General features: G+C 35.8%; 1 protein-coding gene across 1 annotated transcript; it reads left to right on the forward strand.

Moving 5' to 3' along the window:
• Positions 1 to 324: 324 nt before the first annotated feature.
• WBP11 (WW domain binding protein 11) lies at positions 325 to 17,450 on the forward strand. Its single transcript, XM_063075717.1, has 12 exons — positions 325 to 470; positions 2,705 to 2,826; positions 3,373 to 3,404; positions 4,276 to 4,369; positions 7,117 to 7,313; positions 8,373 to 8,506; positions 8,722 to 8,921; positions 9,538 to 9,729; positions 11,678 to 11,779; positions 12,220 to 12,513; positions 13,535 to 13,717; positions 14,867 to 17,450. The coding sequence occupies exons 2-12, from the start codon at positions 2,763 to 2,765 to the stop codon at positions 15,298 to 15,300; spliced, it is 1,926 nt and encodes a 641-aa protein (XP_062931787.1). The 5' UTR covers positions 325 to 470; positions 2,705 to 2,762; the 3' UTR covers positions 15,301 to 17,450.
• The last annotated feature ends 1,902 nt before the right edge of the window (positions 17,451 to 19,352 follow it).

The raw sequence follows: 19,352 nt of genomic DNA on the forward strand, positions 1-19,352 counted from the left end.
AACCGGTTCTTGTCTCCGGCGACTCAACAAACGCAGCTCCCGGAAATTAGGTCAGAATGCCTCCGGCCCGACAGACAGGTCAGTTAGCCAATCACATATCAGCTTCCTTTTTCTTATTCCTATTGGGCGACATAAGTGTCAATCGACATGAGTCATTATTACGTAATAAGGCGGGCTCTTAGGTAAGAACCAACCAATTGGATATCGTATGGGAGCGGAAGAGACTCTGGTCATAGAGTTCTTGGGTACACTATGATTCCAGGACAGAGCAACGCTAAGCAATCGTCGGCAGGGGAGGGGGCGGGTAGGGAGAATAGGAAGTGACGTAAAGATGGCGAGGGGCGCGAGGTTTCAAGATGGCGGTGGCTTGGTGGTTGACCGAAAGGTAGAGGTGAAGGCCCCTACAAAGTAAAAGAGGCCGGAAATCGTCCCTTCCCCGCTTCTCGCAATCTTGGGAGCCCAGCAGAAGCGTGAGTGTACAGGATTGCTTTACTCCGCTTCTTCATCTCTCCCCTCCCTTTCCGGGTTGCCTGCGCGGTTGCCTCGGGGGACACCAGGCCCCTTTGCCCCGCTCTTCCTCTACCGATTGGGGTCTCCCTGCTCGCGGACTGGGGGATCCCTGGGCGTCCGGCGGCTACGCGGCTGACTTCTCCCAGGTCGGTTAGCGCCGCTTCCTATGCACGTTGACCGGTTGCCTTAGGTTTGACGTCTCGTACCTCGAGTCCGGATCAACCGTCGCTATGGTTTCGACAGTTGCTGCTGCTGTCCTCCTTTTGGTGACCTGGACCCCATCCCATTGTAGCCTTTTTAGTTATTTAGAGTTCGTTACGGTTTTTTGGCGTGATTTCCCGATCGCCTCTGCTTTTAGACAAAGTAGTTTGTGTAGAGTGAGACTCCAGTGTCTTCTGTAAAAATTTTCTGTAATTCGTATCTGTTCTCTGTTTTAGTTGTTTGGGGAGGGAAGGGTGTCAAAACGTGACCCTGAGGATAGTTGAGAAAGGAAAGCATAAAATATACAGGCAGTCAAAGATATGACAGCTTGATTTTGCTTGTTCTCGCCCGTTCCTGTCTCCTGCTTCCCTTCCCTTCCCACCCCAGAAGGAAATACTTGGCTGGGTAAAATAGTTGCCACTGGAACAGCTCTGAAACATCTAGCAGAAATCAGGGCAGTTGAACACTTGGTGAAAGAGGCATTAACTGTAATAAACTGGTCTGACAAAATCTTCATAAAAGGGAGAAGGGAAGGTATTATTGCATGGTCTACCAAAAGTTTCCGTCACGATCTTCTTTACCACCCTTTAAAAGCGTCTGCTTTCACAAGAAGCAAATTCGTGAACCTTTATTACTGGAAGGACTAAGTTTCAAAAAGTTAAACCTCATTTCTTTGGAATAAGAGGAAGAAATGAATGTAGTACAGGTTGAGTGTTCCTTATCCGAAATGTTTGGAACCAGAAGTGTTTCGGATTTCGGATTTTGGAATACTTGCATATATACATAATGAGTTGTCGTGGGCATGAGACCCAAGTCTAAACACGAAATTCATGTATGTTGCATATACATGCCTTGTACACATACCCTGAAGGTAATTATACAATATTTCTGAATTTGGGCTTCAAAGTGCATGAAGTCATCAGAAAGCAGAGATGTCACTATGTCAGCCGCGTACATGGACAGTTTCGTTTGGCGTCACCATCATTACTGATTCTGAATTTATGTGCTACTGATAAACAATAGTTTTCTTACACTTATTCACACTTAAGTATTTAACAGTAAAAAAAAATATGACATACCGCTAATACAGCGAAAAAATAATGGTGTTCAAGGTAACTAAACATTACCGGAATACTGAGGGGGCTCAAAAAGTTTTGGATTTCAGAGCTTTTCAGATTTTGGACTTTTGGATTAGGGATGCTCAACTTGTAGTGTATGAGGTTAATAAAAGTTTTCACATACAAAATACTTTCCCTCAAACACAATTATTCCTTTCCATTACCTTAAAAATTACAAATCAGGAATCAAGGAGGTACTAGTAAAGAAATTGTGTATCTTAATCAAATTGAAGTTTCTGGGAGCTCTCTTAATATTAATTTTGAATACTTGCATTTTTAGTTATGTTTTAAACTCTTACTTGAGAGACAAGAATAATATCTGAATTAGAACTAAATCTGAATTAAACATGTTTAAGTTACTGAGTTTTTACTGTCTCAGAGATGTCGGGAATGTACAGCTTATTTTCCTAGAGAAACCATTGTGGCAAGGACAAGGTATTTGTCTTTGAGCCCAGATCCATTACCCCATTCCCTTTTTATTCTTTTACCAGACATGTAACTAAACGGAAGATGCAGAAAAAGGACTAACAGTGGCTTCTCATGTTCATGGTTTTAGCTATATTATCAAAGCATTTTGTAGTTGATTTTTTTTAGTTGACAGAATCAATGCTGTGAACCATGAGAAAAAAAATTGAATTGATGATTTAGTGATATTCAAAGTGATCTTTTAAACAATAATAGAGATCTAATATTTTCATAGTCAAGAAAGTTGAAGCCATCTTTCTTGGACACTATAAAGTCAAAACTAAGGACAGAACCAGGTTTCACAAAGTTCATAATCAAAGGAATGTTTCTTTTCAGAGAATGGTAGGGACTCTAAAAAAGAAGAAATGTTATAAATATAAGGGAAATAAGCTATTTCTTTGTCTTCACAGGTTTTTTTTTTTTTTTTTTTTTACCTTAATGAACAAGTAAACCATACAGATTATCAACATGGGACGAAGATCTACATCATCCACCAAGAGTGGAAAATTCATGAACCCCACAGACCAAGCCCGTAAGTGTCCATTAGTGCGGGATGACGAAATAAAGAAGTGTTACAAATTCCAAATATTAGAGAATCTGTTTCACTGTGGCTTAATTATAAGATCAGCAGTGATAGGAGGAGTAAATTGTATAAAGTTATCCAGTGTTCTTGTGGGCACATGATTAAAAATTTAAACATGCAAAGAAATTAGTACCCATACTTCATTTTTCAAATTTGATTGATTACAAAGTAGAATTGGCTTAAAGTTTCTTTTGTGTATTTGGAATTTTGAACAAATTAGTTTTGCAAGCTCTTATTTAGTATTTTATAGTATCTTTTTTCTGCAGATTTATTTTTTAAGAAACTTAAATCAAATACATCTTGACATTTCTTGTTGTCATGATTAGAAGGTGCTACTGGAATCTCAGGGGTAGAAACCAAGGATGCTGTGTAATATCCTACAATGCATAGGACAGCCTCTGAAGTAAACAATTGTCTCTGTTAAATTGGAGAAAATGTTAATGTTCAACTTGTAAGATTTGTAAGTTTTATTATCTCTCCCCCCTCTCTTTTAAGGAAAGGAAGCCCGGAAGAGAGAATTAAAGAAGGTATGATTTCAGAGACATCCTGTATAAGTATTGTTTGGCACATCTTATTATTTGAGATTAGTGGATTTCAAAATAACATTTTTAATTATTTGCCAGAGAATATGCTTTATGCTTGTTGCAAAAAATATAAAATTTACTAAGCCAAAATTTACTGTACTTAGAAACTGGGCTAAAGTAACTTTGATAAGCTCATGCTGGGTTATAATGACATTGTTTATTTAATTACAGTGAGTTAAAAAATACTTCCGAAAATAATTCTTTTTTGTTGTTTATTAAAACATAACTGCTTTGTTAAGAGCTACTGAATTAGTGAATGGAAGTAAATGTGATGCTAGATAGCTTTGTATACTAGTTAGCTATTTTTTTGATTAGTTAGCTATTGAGTTTGTGGCAAAGTACTTCAAGAGAATAAGAAAGGATTTACTTTTTATTATCATGCTTTGACACATTAAGGGAACTCAGATTTTTAATAATTTTCAATTGTGTGGTTTTGGTTTTTTTGTTTAGCATTAAATCCTGAAAAACTTTTCTCTATTCTAATGTATAATCTTAGAATTTAGCTGCAACCTTTCTCTTTTAAAAAAACTTAAAAGTTTTTTTTTTCCTGAGTAACTACTAAAGCTCTCACAAGGTTCAAAGAAATACTTTCCTAAGAAAGCAATCTAATAAATAACATTTCTTTATCTTTTTGACTAAAGTCTAAACATGTTCAAGAGCAAAGAAATTACATAGCTCTTTCTGGTGGTTGAAATAAGTGATTAGAAAGCAAGGAGAAGTTCAAAATTCAGTGTAAATAGATTTTTTAAACAAACTGAAATAAAAACTCATGAGTGTCCAGCTTCTTGACATTCTGTTCTTTTATTTTTCTAAGAACAAGAAACAGCGCATGATGGTACGAGCTGCAGTTCTGAAGATGAAGGACCCCAAACAGATTATCCGGGACATGGAAAAATTGGATGAAATGGGTAAGAATTTATAAAAAGGATAGATATTATAACAGCTGTAACAGTGCAATACACAGAGATAAGCTGGCAGATAATGAGTGAAGCAGCATAGACTTAAGAAAAAGAAGCACAGCCTTATAACACCAAGGTCATGGGTTGGGGTTCCTGTACCAGCCAAATGCCAAAGAAAAAAGAGAGAAAGAATAGTATGATGGCATTTGACGCTTGGATATAGTTTTAGTTGTCAGGGGGACAAAATAGAATGGTGAGGGCTATTGCAACTGGAGATTTCATATACTAGAATAGCTATTTAACTCTAGCTAATTGTTGTGAGGTAACAAAAGCCCACTTTGACCAGCTCATTTTTCAAGAGAACACTGAAATCTCGTTTATCAAATCACCTTGGGATTTTTTGTTTGTCTTCTTTTGTTTTTTAATGTTGCAGCTACCATGTAAATCTAAATATTAGGCCTACACAAATATAAGGCAATTTCCCATTTTCCAATGAGAAGTTCCAAAAAGGTATTTGACCATTTAGTGAGGATGTAGAAGAAATTGTCAAACGCAACGTCAAACTAAGTAAAATACATACTAGAATTTCTCTTCCCTTCCTTTTTTGCATTTCATGGAATAATTTTATACAGTCTCTTCATATGCATCTTCAGTATAAGTGCTTTGTCATAACTGGAATCATATGAGATAGCTGCATGTTATCTTTCATTACTGATAAGTTGTTTGAGAATCATCAATGCTGCCACTGGAAATTTTATCCCAACCCATAGATACTCTTTCTCTTGTATTAGAAGATGAAGAGATTTTATTTTTTTCGTTTGTTTTTGTTGGGGTTTTTTTGGCGGCTGGCCGGTAAGGAGATCTGAAGCCTTGATCTTGGTGTTACAAGGCGGTGCTCTTATCAACTGAGCTAACCAGCCAGCCTTCTTTATTCTTTTTTTAATAGAAGTTTTCAAACATATGAAAAATAAAATATAGTCTAGTTAACTCCCATATGCTTTTCAGCTGTCAAGTTTTTGCCAATTCTGTCTTCTATGCCTTGCCACCTTTTTTTTATTGCATTTTAATGTGATCTTTGTAAGTTCAGTGGTTTGCCCCAAAATACAAGTGGTAAATGAAAAAGGTACAGTGAAATTCCTCATTAAATGCATTAAATGAGGTTTAAAAAAATCCATTTGTGTGGGGTTATGGTATTACAAGTTTTCTGAAATAATGTGGGAAAGCCGGTGCAGCTAGCCTAGGCAAAAGTTCTGGGTCAGACTACAGGGTCTCAAATCTTTCCTAGTTCTGCTGTAACTGATTCCACTTGTTGCCTTTGGTTTAAATATCAGTAGGGACTTTTACTCTTCTTAGGGTATCAGAGAATTCCCTATTAAATAACCCAAAATTTTTATGTGTTGTTTTAAAAGAAGATAGTGGTAATAACAAGTTTATTGAGCACTTACCTTTATGTACCAGTTTTTTCCCACATGTCGTATAATCCTCACAACTTTTTAGGGTAGGTGTATTGTCCCTATTTTACAAGTGAGGACACTTGGCCACAGAGAGATCACATACCTTTCTCAAGATCACACTACTACGTCGTGACAAAGCTGGGATAAAAACTGGGATATTCAGCACTTTTATCAATCACACTAGGAATAGTATGGTGTAAGAATATACATATCTTCTGGATTTGAATAAATCTGAAGGTTGATAGGATTTAAGGGAGATATAATTAAACTTGTTATTCCTCAAGAAAAGGGAGAAGGAAACACTGTTCATCAGGGCTGTAGTTATAATTTCTAAAACTCAATGCAGAGTAGTTAAAGCAGAAAAAAGTATGCATTGGTTTTCATAATTGAGAAATCCCTGAGGGAAGCTGGCCTTGAAAACCCAGACATCATCACTAGTACTGTCTGTCTGTCTAGTCTGCTGTCAGTTAGCTTCATTCATTATACTGCTGGTGAACTTCTCCTTTGGGATGGAAGGTAGAAATACATGTGTGGAGTGGTAGTGGTTGGGAGAAAAGGCCATAGACAGCTCTGTTTGTTTTATACCTGCTTTGAAAAAAAAAATCTGGGAGCTTCTCTTTCCCACATCTACATTTAAAATTTCAGAGAAGATCTGGTCCCAATTTGGGTCATGTGCCAATTCTGAGCCACTCACTAAAAAGGAGAATGGAGGTATTTAATTGACTGTGTAGTCTGTGGGGTCTTGTGCTAATCCCTCTTGGGGCAGAGGACCTGAAATTAAGCCCTATATTGTCATGATCAGTTGGGGAGAGAAAAGGTTGTATTATAGCTAGCCAAACACCATGGATATTTTATTTGTAATCCCAATTTATCATCAGAGCTTTGTTGTAATGCAGTTTATGTCCCCATTTTCCAGATGAGGAAGCTAAAGACTAAAGAATTCAAGTAAATTGCCCAACATCTCAGAATTAAATGACAGAACCAGTGTAATATGTAAACCCACATCTGTCTGACAGAAACTTTACCAGGTTTTCTGTAGAGGAATGAATGATTTTTACTACAATGAAGATGAAAGTCAGTTGATGAGGTGACACTTCTGAGAAAAGAAAGTAAATTTATGGCCATCTAAAAGAGGTGGAATTTTATTAAGTATCTATTGTAGTTCCTGTGAATAAAATTCAAAAGAGTATGTCTTTAAAAAATGTTAGCATATAAGAAGGTTTTCATTAAATTATATCTCCTATTGATACCTAAATGAAGTGGCCTTTTGTGTTTAATTCCATAATCTGCTTTTTCTCTCAGAGTTTAACCCAGTGCAGCAGCCACAGTTAAATGAGAAAGTACTGAAAGACAAACGTAAAAAGCTGCGTGAAACCTTTGAACGTATTCTACGACTGTATGAAAAAGAGAATCCAGATATTTACAAAGAATTGAGAAAGCTAGAAGTAGAATATGAACAGAAGAGGGCTCAACTTAGCCAATATTTTGATGCTGTCAAGGTAATCAAGTTTCTTTTGAGAGATAAACTAAAATGTTACACTTAGATTTGCTTTTATAAAACTGAGCATACAATTACCCTATGAGCCAACAAATCGAATCCTCTGTATTTACACAGGAGAAATTAATGTATCTGTCAACACAGTAATAGCCAAAAAATGGAAACGACTCAGGTGTCCATTAATAGGATAGCGTATAATTAAAATGTAGTTTGTTTATACAATGGAATACTACTTGGCAATAAAAGCAATGATCTACTAATTCTCAAGACAACATGTGCTAAAAAAAAAGAAGAAACATGGATAAATCTCAAAAACATGCTGAACTTCTTTTATTTTGATTCCATTTATATGAAATTCAAGAACAGGCATAACTAATATATGGAGGAAAAAAACTGTAACAGTGGTTGCCTTGGAATGGTGTTAGGGATTGATTGGGAAGGAGTATAAAGTATATGCATTTGTCAGAACTCTTTGAATTTGTGCATTTCATTTTAAATGTTACCTCAAAATAAGAATGGGAAAAAAACCTAAATGGTCTAATTCTTGTAAAGTAGGTAGTATGAGTCCCCTTTTACAGATAATACAACTTAAGGTGACTTGCTTAGTATTGTACAGCTAATATACAGCAGAAATTCAATAAAGGCAGATTAATTTTAAAGCTCAAGCTCTACTCCTAGATATTTACTATTAGTTGATGTGTTTTATTCTTCTGTCATCCAGAATATGAAATAGGGTAGCTTTGGTGCTAGATCCTTTTGACAGTTGGACATGTCTGAACAGCACCCGTTTCAAATGAAATCCAAAAGGAATCAACTGATAATAACAGGAGAAGAAAACAGCTGGGTTTGGGTTCTTTTAGAAGAGGAGATAAAGGTTTCTTTTAATTCTTTGACAGTCTTTGAAGTATTGACTTGACGCTTTCTATTCTTGTTTTTGTGTGTGTGATATTTGTTAGTTGGAAAGGAAATCCACTTTATAAAATAGCTGACATGGAATTTTTAGTATTGGGTTTGTGGATTATTTTTTTATCATACTATTGAAAGGTTCTCTTTGTTTCAGAATGCTCAGCATGTGGAAGTGGAGAGTATTCCTTTGCCAGATATGCCGCATGCTCCTTCCAACATCTTAATCCAGGACATTCCACTTCCTGGTGCCCAGCCACCCTCCATCCTTAAGAAAACCTCAGCCTATGGGTAAGGAAGCAATGTCATAATCAGAGAGCGTTTATTGAAAGAAACTTTTGAGTGTCCGGTGCCAAAATTAATGCAGTGGGAAATAAAAGACAATGTGGATGTGAGCAGTGGGACATTTGATTAAATGTGAAATAAGAAATCTCTTGAAAATTGTTTAGAAAGGGAAGTTAATATCTTATTACTGTTATGCAATTACTGTAAAATTTTCTTTACAGTCCTCCAACTCGAGCAGTCTCTATACTTCCTCTTCTCGGACACGGTGTTCCACGTTTGCCCCCTGGCAGAAAACCTCCTGGCCCTCCCCCTGGTCCACCTCCTCCTCAAGTCCTGCAGATGTATGGCCGTAAAGTGGGCTTTGCCCTAGATCTTCCCCCTCGTAGGCGAGATGAAGACATGTTATATAGTCCTGAACTTGGTAAGAAGGGACTGTTCTTTTTGTTCTTGTAAACTTTTCATTGTCATTTTTATGTTAACCCTGTTTAACATGTTGTTCACCACCCTCAGAACTTAGGAAGTTAATGAGGATACCATGAATATACTAATCTACATACAGATGGTTAAATCATAGAATCTACCCAAGTAGAAGCATCACACATAAGGAAGTATAGAAGTACTTATTGGGTTTTAAATTGGATATTTCTTAGAGATGTCATTTTTTACTACCAGTCCCTTAAGACTTGAATACCTGTTTCCCTTTCAGCTTTATGGTCCATCAGACCAGTACGTCATTGTATTCAGTCACTGATTGTGTGTGTGTATATATAATCGTTTGCAAATAGAAAATGCTCTCAAATTTGAACCTTTTTTAAAAAAAAATTTTTATATTACCAAAAAAAAGTATTTAAAACTATTGCCAAATGGAAATATTGTCAGACTATATGAATAGCAGACATAATGTAACAGAATTTTTTGAAACAATTAAGTTGTTATGTTCTGAGTTAAGTAGTGAGCATAATTTTCTGCATTTCTGGGTGCCGTATAGTAGAGGATACAACCTGTTACTTGTTCCACGCTCCCTCCCCCCTTTTTAGCTCAACGGGGTCATGATGATGATGTTTCCAGCACCAGTGAAGATGATGGCTATCCTGAGGACATGGATCAAGATAAGCATGATGACAGTACTGATGACAGTGACACTGACCGATCAGATGGAGAAAGTGAGGGGGATGAATTTGTGCACCGTGATGATAATGAGAGAGAGAACAATGAGGAAAAAAAATCAGGTATGTGCAGGTAAAGTTCCAAGTTATTGATCAATAAATAGCACACAAGCTGGAGGTCCTAATTTATTAGTGAGTCTATGAAAGTAATTGTGAGCTCTTTGGAAGGAGGTATCATAGCTGTATTCATCTTTATCTCAAAATTTTGAAAGTTTTTGATATAGTAAGTACTTACGGATGTTTATGAGGAAAAAAATTAAACATTGTATGCAATTTATATAATAAAGTCCACTTTTGGGAAAAAGAAACTGTTCAAAAGCATAAAAACGTGCTATCATGAGTACGTCATAGGAAAGAAAGGAGAATAACCATATACTGTATTGAGAAAACCATATTTATATTGTCATTGTCATTTTTTAATAAGTCTCTTTAAATATTTGCATTGAAAGCCCTTTGAATTTTCTGTGATCATGGTATCTTACATGAACCAGGACCATAATTATAACTCAGGTACACCTGTGAGTGGAGTCATGAACCATATTGCATCCATATATATGTTATGCATTTATTTGATTATTACAAATTCAGACTGACTTATATGTACTCTTTAAAAGTAGTTATGACATTTGTTAGGAAAATTTTAAGCATCGCAATAGGTGCTGGGCAGTGCATAATGTACACTAGTTCTGTCAAACCTCAATAGTTTTGAAATTCATTTGGGATTGCTTTTGTAGACTACCGTGCTGTGTTACTATGTATCAGTATATAATACTTATTTATAATGATAAGTTTTTCTCCTGCTTGTTCTTAAGAATCATGGTTGCAAACAAAACCTAGTTGAAAAGAGTGGATAGAGAGAGCTGGTAATGAAAAAGTATAGAGGACTCTTAGGTAAGAACTAGTACTAGAAAGTAGAAAACCATTAGAACCACAGCAGCTCCATTTTTCACTAAAACTGTGGTATTTTGCCTTGTTTTCCTCTTTTTCTGCCAACTGGTTTTTCTTATATATACTCTTCAGCACACGTGCTGAAAATGGCTGTCCCAACTATGCTTTGATATTCATTTATTCAATTAATATTTATTGAGTTTTTACTACATGAACGCATTTTTCAAGTCACTAAGGATAGAGGGTAAACAAAACTAAAGCTCTGCCCACATGGAACTACTCTCCTCCTATCAACGTTTACCAAGAATGCTTCTAATGGTACACCATTAAGCATGATGTTTGGTAGTGTCTAATGGACAACCTTTGTCAGGTTAAGAGGTTTCTTTCTATTTCTAGTTTGCTAAGAGTTTTTCTATATTTTTTATTATAAATAGTTCTTAAGCATCTGTTGGGATTTTATTTTTCTTTCTAAGTTTTTTATTGTAGTGAATTACTGGCATTTCTAATGTTAAAACATCTTGCATTTCTAGGACCAACCCTACATACTTATGATGTATTTTTCTTTTAAAGCACTATTGGGTTAAATTTGCTTATATTTTATGTTGGACAGTAGGTTGGTTTGGTATCAGAGTGATGCTACCTTCGTGAGTTGCATAGCATTCCATCTTTTCCAATGCTCCTTTTCAGAAAATTTGTTTAACTTAATGATTGGCTGAATTTCCTCATAAAATTATTTGCTGCCTTTAAGAGAGTAGATCTTTGACCACTAATTCAATTTTATATGTTTTGTACTTATCACTCACTTCCTTTGCCAATTTTAGTAATTTGTATTTTTCTAGAAAATTGTCTGTTTTTATCTGGGTATTCAATTTTATTGTCATGAAGATGTTAATGGTATTCTTTAAGCTTTTAAAATTTATAAATCTTAAATCACTCTAGCATATATTTATCAATTGATGCTTCATTTATTATATTTAATATGGCTGTCTCTTCTTGCCCTTATCTTCTGCCAAGTAGTAGGTAGCAATCATATCTAGTACCTTATAGTGTTTGTTATTCGTAAACGTTTACTGAATTTTGTGGATTCCAATCCACCCTCTTCCTCCCTCCCCTGGCCCTTTAGGTTTGAGTGTACGATTCGCAGATATGCCTGGAAAATCAAGGAAGAAAAAGAAGAACATGAAAGAGCTGACTCCTCTTCAAGCCATGATGCTTCGTATGGCAGGTAAGGCGAGGAAATAGTCAATCTCAGTTTGGTATTTCCTTGTGCCAATTGCTTTACATATTTTTCCATTTAGTATCTCAGCAACCCTGAAGTAAGTAATAAATCCTTGTTTTATAAAAATTAAGGTTTGGAGCCAGTAGGTAGGCCACCCAAAGTTACACAGATAGTAAATGATTGATACTCAGCTAGTAAATGGTTGAGCTGCCATTTAAATCAAGGTCTGTCTTGTTCTAAAGCCTGGATTCATTGCTCTATGCTACACTAGTGTACATGAGCAGAGTACTGTTTGATTCTTCCACATCTCATTGTGTTATTGAAGAAGTCTATTTGGTTATTAATTTTAAGAGTGCATTTACTGAGCATTTGTCATCAGTCAATGCTGTTCTCCATGCTGTAAAAAATGAATCAACTCCATTTACCTGGTTTAAAATTTCTTTCAGGTCAGGAAATCCCTGAGGAGGGACGAGAAGTAGAGGAATTTTCAGAGGATGATGATGATGATGATTCTGATGATTCTGAAGCAGAAAAGCAGTCACAAAAACAGCATAAAGAAGAATCTCATTCTGATGGCACATCTACTGCTGCTTCACAGCAGCAGGCACCCCCACAGTCTGTTCCTCCTTCTCAGATACAAGCACCTCCCATGCCTGGACCACCTCCTCTTGGACCACCACCTGCTCCACCTTTACGGCCTCCTGGACCACCTACAGGCCTTCCTCCTGGACCACCTCCAGGTAAGTACTTAAATGATATGAATAAATATTTAAGTTTAATGAGGTTAGAATGAAGTCATTTTTTAAAACATCATGCATCATTACTACTGATGTTTTCTCATTCTTCCTAGTGGAATTCTCTAATCTATTGAGGAGTCTCAAAGGAGAATTGTTTGCAGCTCATTGTTTGCAGTTCATTCCTAAAGCACTGTTTGCAGTTCTTCTGTCAGCCACCTATTTTTCTCCAAAGCTCTTACTTTCTCAGAGTTCTTATTTCTGATTATAGTATGCAGAAACTTGAACATGTAACTGAGGCTTTACTTTTCTCAGTAAAAAATATTACTTTTTAATATGACAAGTTGACCCAGTTCTAAATCGGTAGCAGATGGGACTAGGACACAGTTAATACTATCTCATGTTCTTCTTAGGTTAAGAATTGTTGAATGTCAGCATAATCTTTAGTGTTTATAGTTGTAGTTCTTCTAGAGACACAAATGTGATCAGTCTATTCAGCAGGTGTTCAGCTTAAAAGTATAACAAGTTTATTTACTTCTTGGCATTTAATAAATTTAGTCCTTCATTTTACAGTCAGCCAATTAAGTTTTCTTCAGTTAGGCTAATCCTTTTTTGATTGGCACAAAGCAAAATTATGTATCTTATGTCATTCTCAGTGGTACTTGTATATATCTAAATGAGTTTCTTAAAGCATTCTGCTTTATATTCCATTTTTAGCTTATAATGGAACCATTTAAGAATTTTTCTCATGTTCGTATGTGCCTAGCCCCACAGAGCGGTGATTTAGTATGCTTTTTGTCAGTGCTGGGAAATAAAGAGAAATGATCCATAACAAACCCAATATCCTTTTTCTGGTGCTCAGATATTTGTTGAATAAATTCTATTTCCACACGTTTCACTGAGTTTTTGAAGTTGTCTGATTTCAGGTTAAAGTGACTAGTCAAACCATGTTTGAGTTACCTCTGTACCACAATTATTACTTAATGTATATTCATTTGACATTAATTTATCATTTTTCTCTTTTCAGGAGCACCTCCATTCCTGAGACCACCTGGAATGCCAGGACTCCGAGGGCCTTTACCCCGACTTTTACCTCCAGGACCACCACCAGGCCGACCCCCTGGCCCTCCCCCAGGTCCACCTCCAGGTTTGCCTCCTGGCCCTCCTCCTCGGGGACCTCCACCAAGGCTACCTCCCCCGGCACCTCCAGGTGAAGCTTTCGATTTTTGTAACAAAAACTTACTATGTATTTTATTTGCTCTAAGACATATTGTCATATTTCTATATCCTGAAATCAAGTGGTGGTTGTAATTGCTATTGGCCTGGATTGAAGTGGAGTTCAAATGGGTATTTGCCTTTCATTCTGCCTGTCATTTGAGAGACTTCTCTCAGCCAGAGACCACTTTGGATGGAATTCTCTATTGGAGATTCTTTTTTAGGAGTACAATTGTAATTATGAAGTCATTCCATTCATCTGCACAAGAACCGACTTAGTTTTAAATCATGGGGGATTTTTTCCCCTTCTTCTACCCAGTGTCAAAGTTTCCTTGTGGACTTGTTTTATGTGTCCGGTGTATTTCTGCTTTACTACACTGAATGTCCCAGTTTAGTGTGAAGGTCTCCTTTTAAGTGCCCCAGGTTGGGCTTTTTTCCTTTCTCAGTGGTACATAGAATAATTATGAGTCTACATAATCAATAGCATCTTAGAGTTGATGAAATATTGTACTTTATATTCAATCTTAAAAGTGGCATTTGAAGAAAATTAAAATCTGCAGTTTTTGGTATATGATTGTATGTCTGAGCCATCAACAGGACATGAATTCTTTTCCAGTAATGATGACAGATTGTGATTAGTTACATTCTCTCATTCCATGTCCATTTAATGATCAGGGTTAAAATTTTATTTTCTGCCCATTGAGTTACTTTTTTTTTTTTGCAGGGAAAGTAGTGTGGAAATAAGTAAATAATGCATAGGGATATACTTCCTGATCTTGGCCTTAATAACATTCACACTGTACAGCTAGATTAGAATCTTGGACTGTCAGATTTGAAATAGTATTTGAAAGCAGTTGGTGTTGTCAATTTTACTTTATATTTTAAAGTATGGCATTATTTAAAGAAGAAGAAAACATTAAGTACAGTGATACCGACTGAAAGTGAATATTGTTGTGTAATAAAATATTCCTTACTATCAGAATATGTTACTGAGTTTCAAATAGCAAGCAGCATGAGTTCAGCTCATTTTCTTTAAATTGTTGTTCATTTTTTAAAAATTGTCAACCTGTGTTTAAACATCTTTAATAATAGTTAAATTTTATTAGTTCTTATGTTCATTCCGCTTGTTTTCTTCTTCATTTAGGTATCCCTCCACCTCGTCCTGGCATGATGCGCCCACCTTTGGTGCCTCCACTTGGACCTGCCCCACCTGGACTTTTCCCACCAGCTCCCTTGCCGAACCCGGGGGTTTTGAGTGCCCCACCCAACTTGATTCAGCGACCCAAGGCAGATGACACAAGTGCAGCCACCATTGAGAAGAAAGCCACAGCGACCATCAGTGCCAAGCCACAGATCACTAATCCCAAGGCAGAGATTACTCGATTTGTGCCCACTGCACTGAGAGTACGTCGGGAGAATAAAGGGGCTACTGCTGCTCCCCAGAGAAAGTCAGAGGATGATTCGGCTGTGCCTCTTGCCAAAGCAGCCCCCAAATCTGGTCCTTCTGTTCCTGTCTCAGTACAAACTAAGGATGATGTTTATGAAGCCTTCATGAAAGAGATGGAAGGGCTACTGTGACAGCTTTTGATGTCAGAGCAGGCTTCTGTTCACAACAGTGGTTCATGGAGAAAGAGGCTGTTCTTAAACTTAGGTGAGAAAGCTACTTCCACTGTCAGGGTATTTTCTAATTTCAGTTCCAGAATATCCTAAAGTTTACCCTTGTTCAGAATTTACTGCATATAAGAGAGGGCGTTCCATTCAAAACAGATTGGTTATTGAAGCAGTGCTGCTAACATCCACTCCCCTTCACACCACCATTGCTTCCCATTTCTTCCCCTTCTCCAGTTCTTTGGGAATTTGTGATCAGGGGGCTGCTAGTTACTTATTTGTTTTGACTCTCTTGTGTGCTGTGGGCACTGGAATAGAGATTTCTGGAAAAACAGCTTATTTCATCTTGCTTTTTGTGTTTGAGTTATTTTTAATATTTTTCTGTAAGTATTTTATAATATTTTACTTATGAAATGGATCACAATGTTATTTCCTAATACAAGGCAGGATATGTGGGAAGAAAATGTACAATTCTTTGATTAAAATTATTTCCCACTGACCTAAAGTTTGAGTGTTTCATGGAAAAAATAAATAAATGTTCTACACCAAGATGTGTGTTACTGATAATGTGTAAACGTGATACCTGTTTTATGGGCGGAAAAGAAGCAAGTATTTAAAACTTGGGTTTTAAGGAACTATCATTTCTGGTACAGAATAAGAATCTTATTAAAAATGTGGTTAAAAATTAAGTTTTAGATTTTATGAGATAAAGAAGAATAATTTTCTTTCAAGATTATCATACTGGCCTTAAATAAATTTCATGTTACAAACAGTATGACTCAGCTTTCATTGCTTCGAAAATAATGAGTCTTATCCTCAAAGATTATTTCCTCCAGAGCTTTGTCAACTGATACTAATTGAATTGCAAAGCCCATTTAAAACCATTTCTAAACTATTAGAGAATCAGGAAAGCTACCTATTTTTATTTTTGAATTGGTGGGTTTTATGCGCGTTATATTAAAATATTAATGAATAACAGTACTTAACACTATTAATTTACATCTATAATATTTTCTTTACAAAGTGTTTTAATAACTAACTCGTCTGTCCAGTAATCCTGGGAGATGACTTTCACAAGCATTTCCCTGATTTTTCACTTGAAAATATTAAAGCTTAAAAAGGGCTCATGTGATTTATTTAGTGGCCCAGAGTGTGTATTTCATACACACACAGTATATGCATTGTGTTTAGGCACACCTTGCTTTCCACTGTATCTTAAATGCCTTTCATGTGAATCCTATACCATTAAAAATTGGTGATATCCTAAAAGATAGTGCAATACAATAAAGCTTTTATTTTCTTAGTTGATTTCTCTAATGGATTTTTAGATTTTTATTGAGAACTTTTGTGTGTCCGGCTTTGCTTGGAAGTTATTCTTTCAAATTAAAGCAGATCCTGCCAAAGCACTAAATAATCCATTTTGAGTTTGTTTTTCCTTTTTAGTGTAATTAATATAGGTCAGCAAGTGAGTTGAAACTTTGATCGTGTAAATGCAAGTATTGAACACTGTTACCTCATCATCAAATCAATATTGTAATTACATTAACTGTTTAGTATCTTGGCATTAAACAGTTACTCCCCATACTTGGTTTGCAATATTTTTAATGTTCTTGCTTGAAGTTTATATTCTTTCTGGAATAGATATCTGATTTGTGTTAACAGAAGGAAGCTATTGACCGTTTATTGTAAAGGCATTTCCTAATACTGCTAGTTTTATTTCCTGAAAATTCTTACAGTGGTAAAATCTGACACATTTAATACATCAGTAGCAACCGCAGGAAAGGGGCATCAGCAGTTCTGATTCTGGGTAGACATTTGTTGTCATGATTATGATTTATGTCATGATTTTATAAAAATGTTTGCTCTGGTTAGATCACTGCTATGACATGTAACCTGAATACAAATTTTCAGTCTGGTATATGGATAAACATGTTACTGTTTGAGTGTTACTTTATTACAAAGCAATTGCCTCTTAAAATCATTTTGAAATGCATTTTACTCTTTCCTGAGCTTTAAGGGGCTTTAAAATGCGAATTTAAAAAAAAAAAAAAGGTAAAAATAACAAAAATGAAGGACTACCACAATATTACTGTACTCTGCTATGGCATGTAGTCAGAATAAAGGCCTAGAAGTTATCCAAGGTTCTGTTTAGTTTCAATGCTCATTTTGTACAGTTCGTGTTCTTTATTGAAATATCTCTCTATATATCTATATATCTATATATTTATCTCTCTACATATGTAGTTGGGGAGAGTTATTTTTAAATATTTTCAAAATTATTTTTATTGCATTCAAGTAATTCTTCACACAATCACCACTCCATATAGAATTGCATACCTTGTGTTTTATCCCTAACTGAAACTGGAGCAGGTCTAATACCTGAAAATTGTCTCAGCCAGAATTTATTTGGAGGACAAGCCTTATTGCAGGACTGGGCTCAAAGTTGATACCAAGCAGAGCTGCACATAGTTTCTACATATAAAGGTTCTCGGTTCAGGAAGGTATGAATGAGTTAGATGCTGGGGAAAAAGTCTTTACATCCCTAGAAATAAGAGCTTTTGGCAAAGGTTGGAGCTGGAACTTCTGCAAGGCCAAAATAACTGTCTTCCCACTTCAATTATCTCTCTAGGAGGGCCTTATACTTCAGCTATGAAGGAAAACAAGAGAGGACAGAGGGTAGGTGGCTATGGACTGGGTGAACAGAGGAGTTTTGCTTCATCATCAAGCTCATTTGGCTGAGGGGCAATAACCAGTAAGGGAGAGGTTGGAGAATAAGGGGGTGAGACAAGGTACCTGAGGAGTTGAGGGTAGGAGAGTCAGAGGAGAAAGTTTTTATTCAACAGATAGTTACTGAGAGCCTACTGTGAGCTAGGTGTTAGTAATACAGTGCTAAGCAAAATCAGGTAAGGAACCTACTCTCATGGACCTCAGGGACATTTTAGGGAATAAACTTCAGTGTCTAACTGTCTCAAACCTTGAATACAGTACTTATCAATGCAAGTTTTTCTTAAAGAACCTTTTTTTTTTAACTGCATTAATGAGCAATTTGAAAAACAAATCTGACAGCTATATATGCCATGTGCCAGTGAAGACATACTTATTTTACCTTTATAATTTTTAAATGTTAACTTTTCTTTAGAGAGGTTTAAAAAAAATAGAAATTATTCTGTTAAGTTTAAAAACATTAAATATATACTATTGAACTAATGGCACTGCAACCAAATAGAGAAAAAAGTTTATTTATTTTTAAATCAGGAGGCTGCAAAGAAAAGACCAGACACATTTTTCCTTGACACATTATCCCATTCACACAGAGTATTTCCCCTCATTAAGCATCTTAAGTTTAAAAATAAGCTAAATGTTTTCTATTGTAATTTACCACAATGAATCCATTTTTCAGTAAGAATTACACCATATTTGCAAATTAATATATGCAGGAGAATTAATGCTAAAAATGCTGTATGAAATCTAAAAAAAAAAAGGTTTTCATGATTTTTATAACAATATTTTATGAAGAAAGAACACAATAGTGTTTATATCCATAGAATATCAATAAAAATTTAGAGTTCAATGAGGAACAGAATTAACAATACTATTCATTATTACTGAGCCCAGCAAGCTTGATCCCAATAAAATAGGAGTGAAGTAAAGAAAAGAGGCAGGTGACAGCCAAAGTTTAATTAAGCAGGAAAAGAAGGAAAACAGATAATCTAAGTATAGCTCTAAAATCTTGCTTGTTTTTACAAAACTCACAAATGAAAAGGCCATATTACTTTTATGAAGGCCAAACTTTTTTCCTTTTTATGAGTGAAAAATGGTACGATATTTAGTAACTTATTGCAAAGAAAACCATACCTTCAAAGAATGCCTGTTGGCTTTCTTGAGTTAGAGAAGTAAAACAGAGGCCAAATACAAATCCAGCAGCCTAGATCAGAGCGGGAGGTATTTTGAAATCCACATTTGTACTCTTGAGAGTTTATTCATACAACACATGTTCATCAAAAAAACTTAAGTGTTAACAT

The sequence above is a fragment of the Cynocephalus volans genome, chromosome 12 (genome assembly GCF_027409185.1).
Source record: "Cynocephalus volans isolate mCynVol1 chromosome 12, mCynVol1.pri, whole genome shotgun sequence".
NCBI classification, from domain to species: domain Eukaryota; kingdom Metazoa; phylum Chordata; class Mammalia; order Dermoptera; family Cynocephalidae; genus Cynocephalus; species Cynocephalus volans.

Bases quoted from the DNA above. Each gene is read 5' to 3' on its own strand.
- WBP11 (XM_063075717.1), top strand. From the start codon at position 2,763: ATGGGACGAAGATCTACATCATCCACCAAGAGTGGAAAATTCATGAAC. The intron at 3,405-4,275 runs GTATGATTTCAG...TATTTTTCTAAG, and splicing joins GGAAGAGAGAATTAAAGAAG to AACAAGAAACAGCGCATGAT. The intron at 12,514-13,534 runs GTAAGTACTTAA...TTCTCTTTTCAG, and splicing joins TCCTCCTGGACCACCTCCAG to GAGCACCTCCATTCCTGAGA.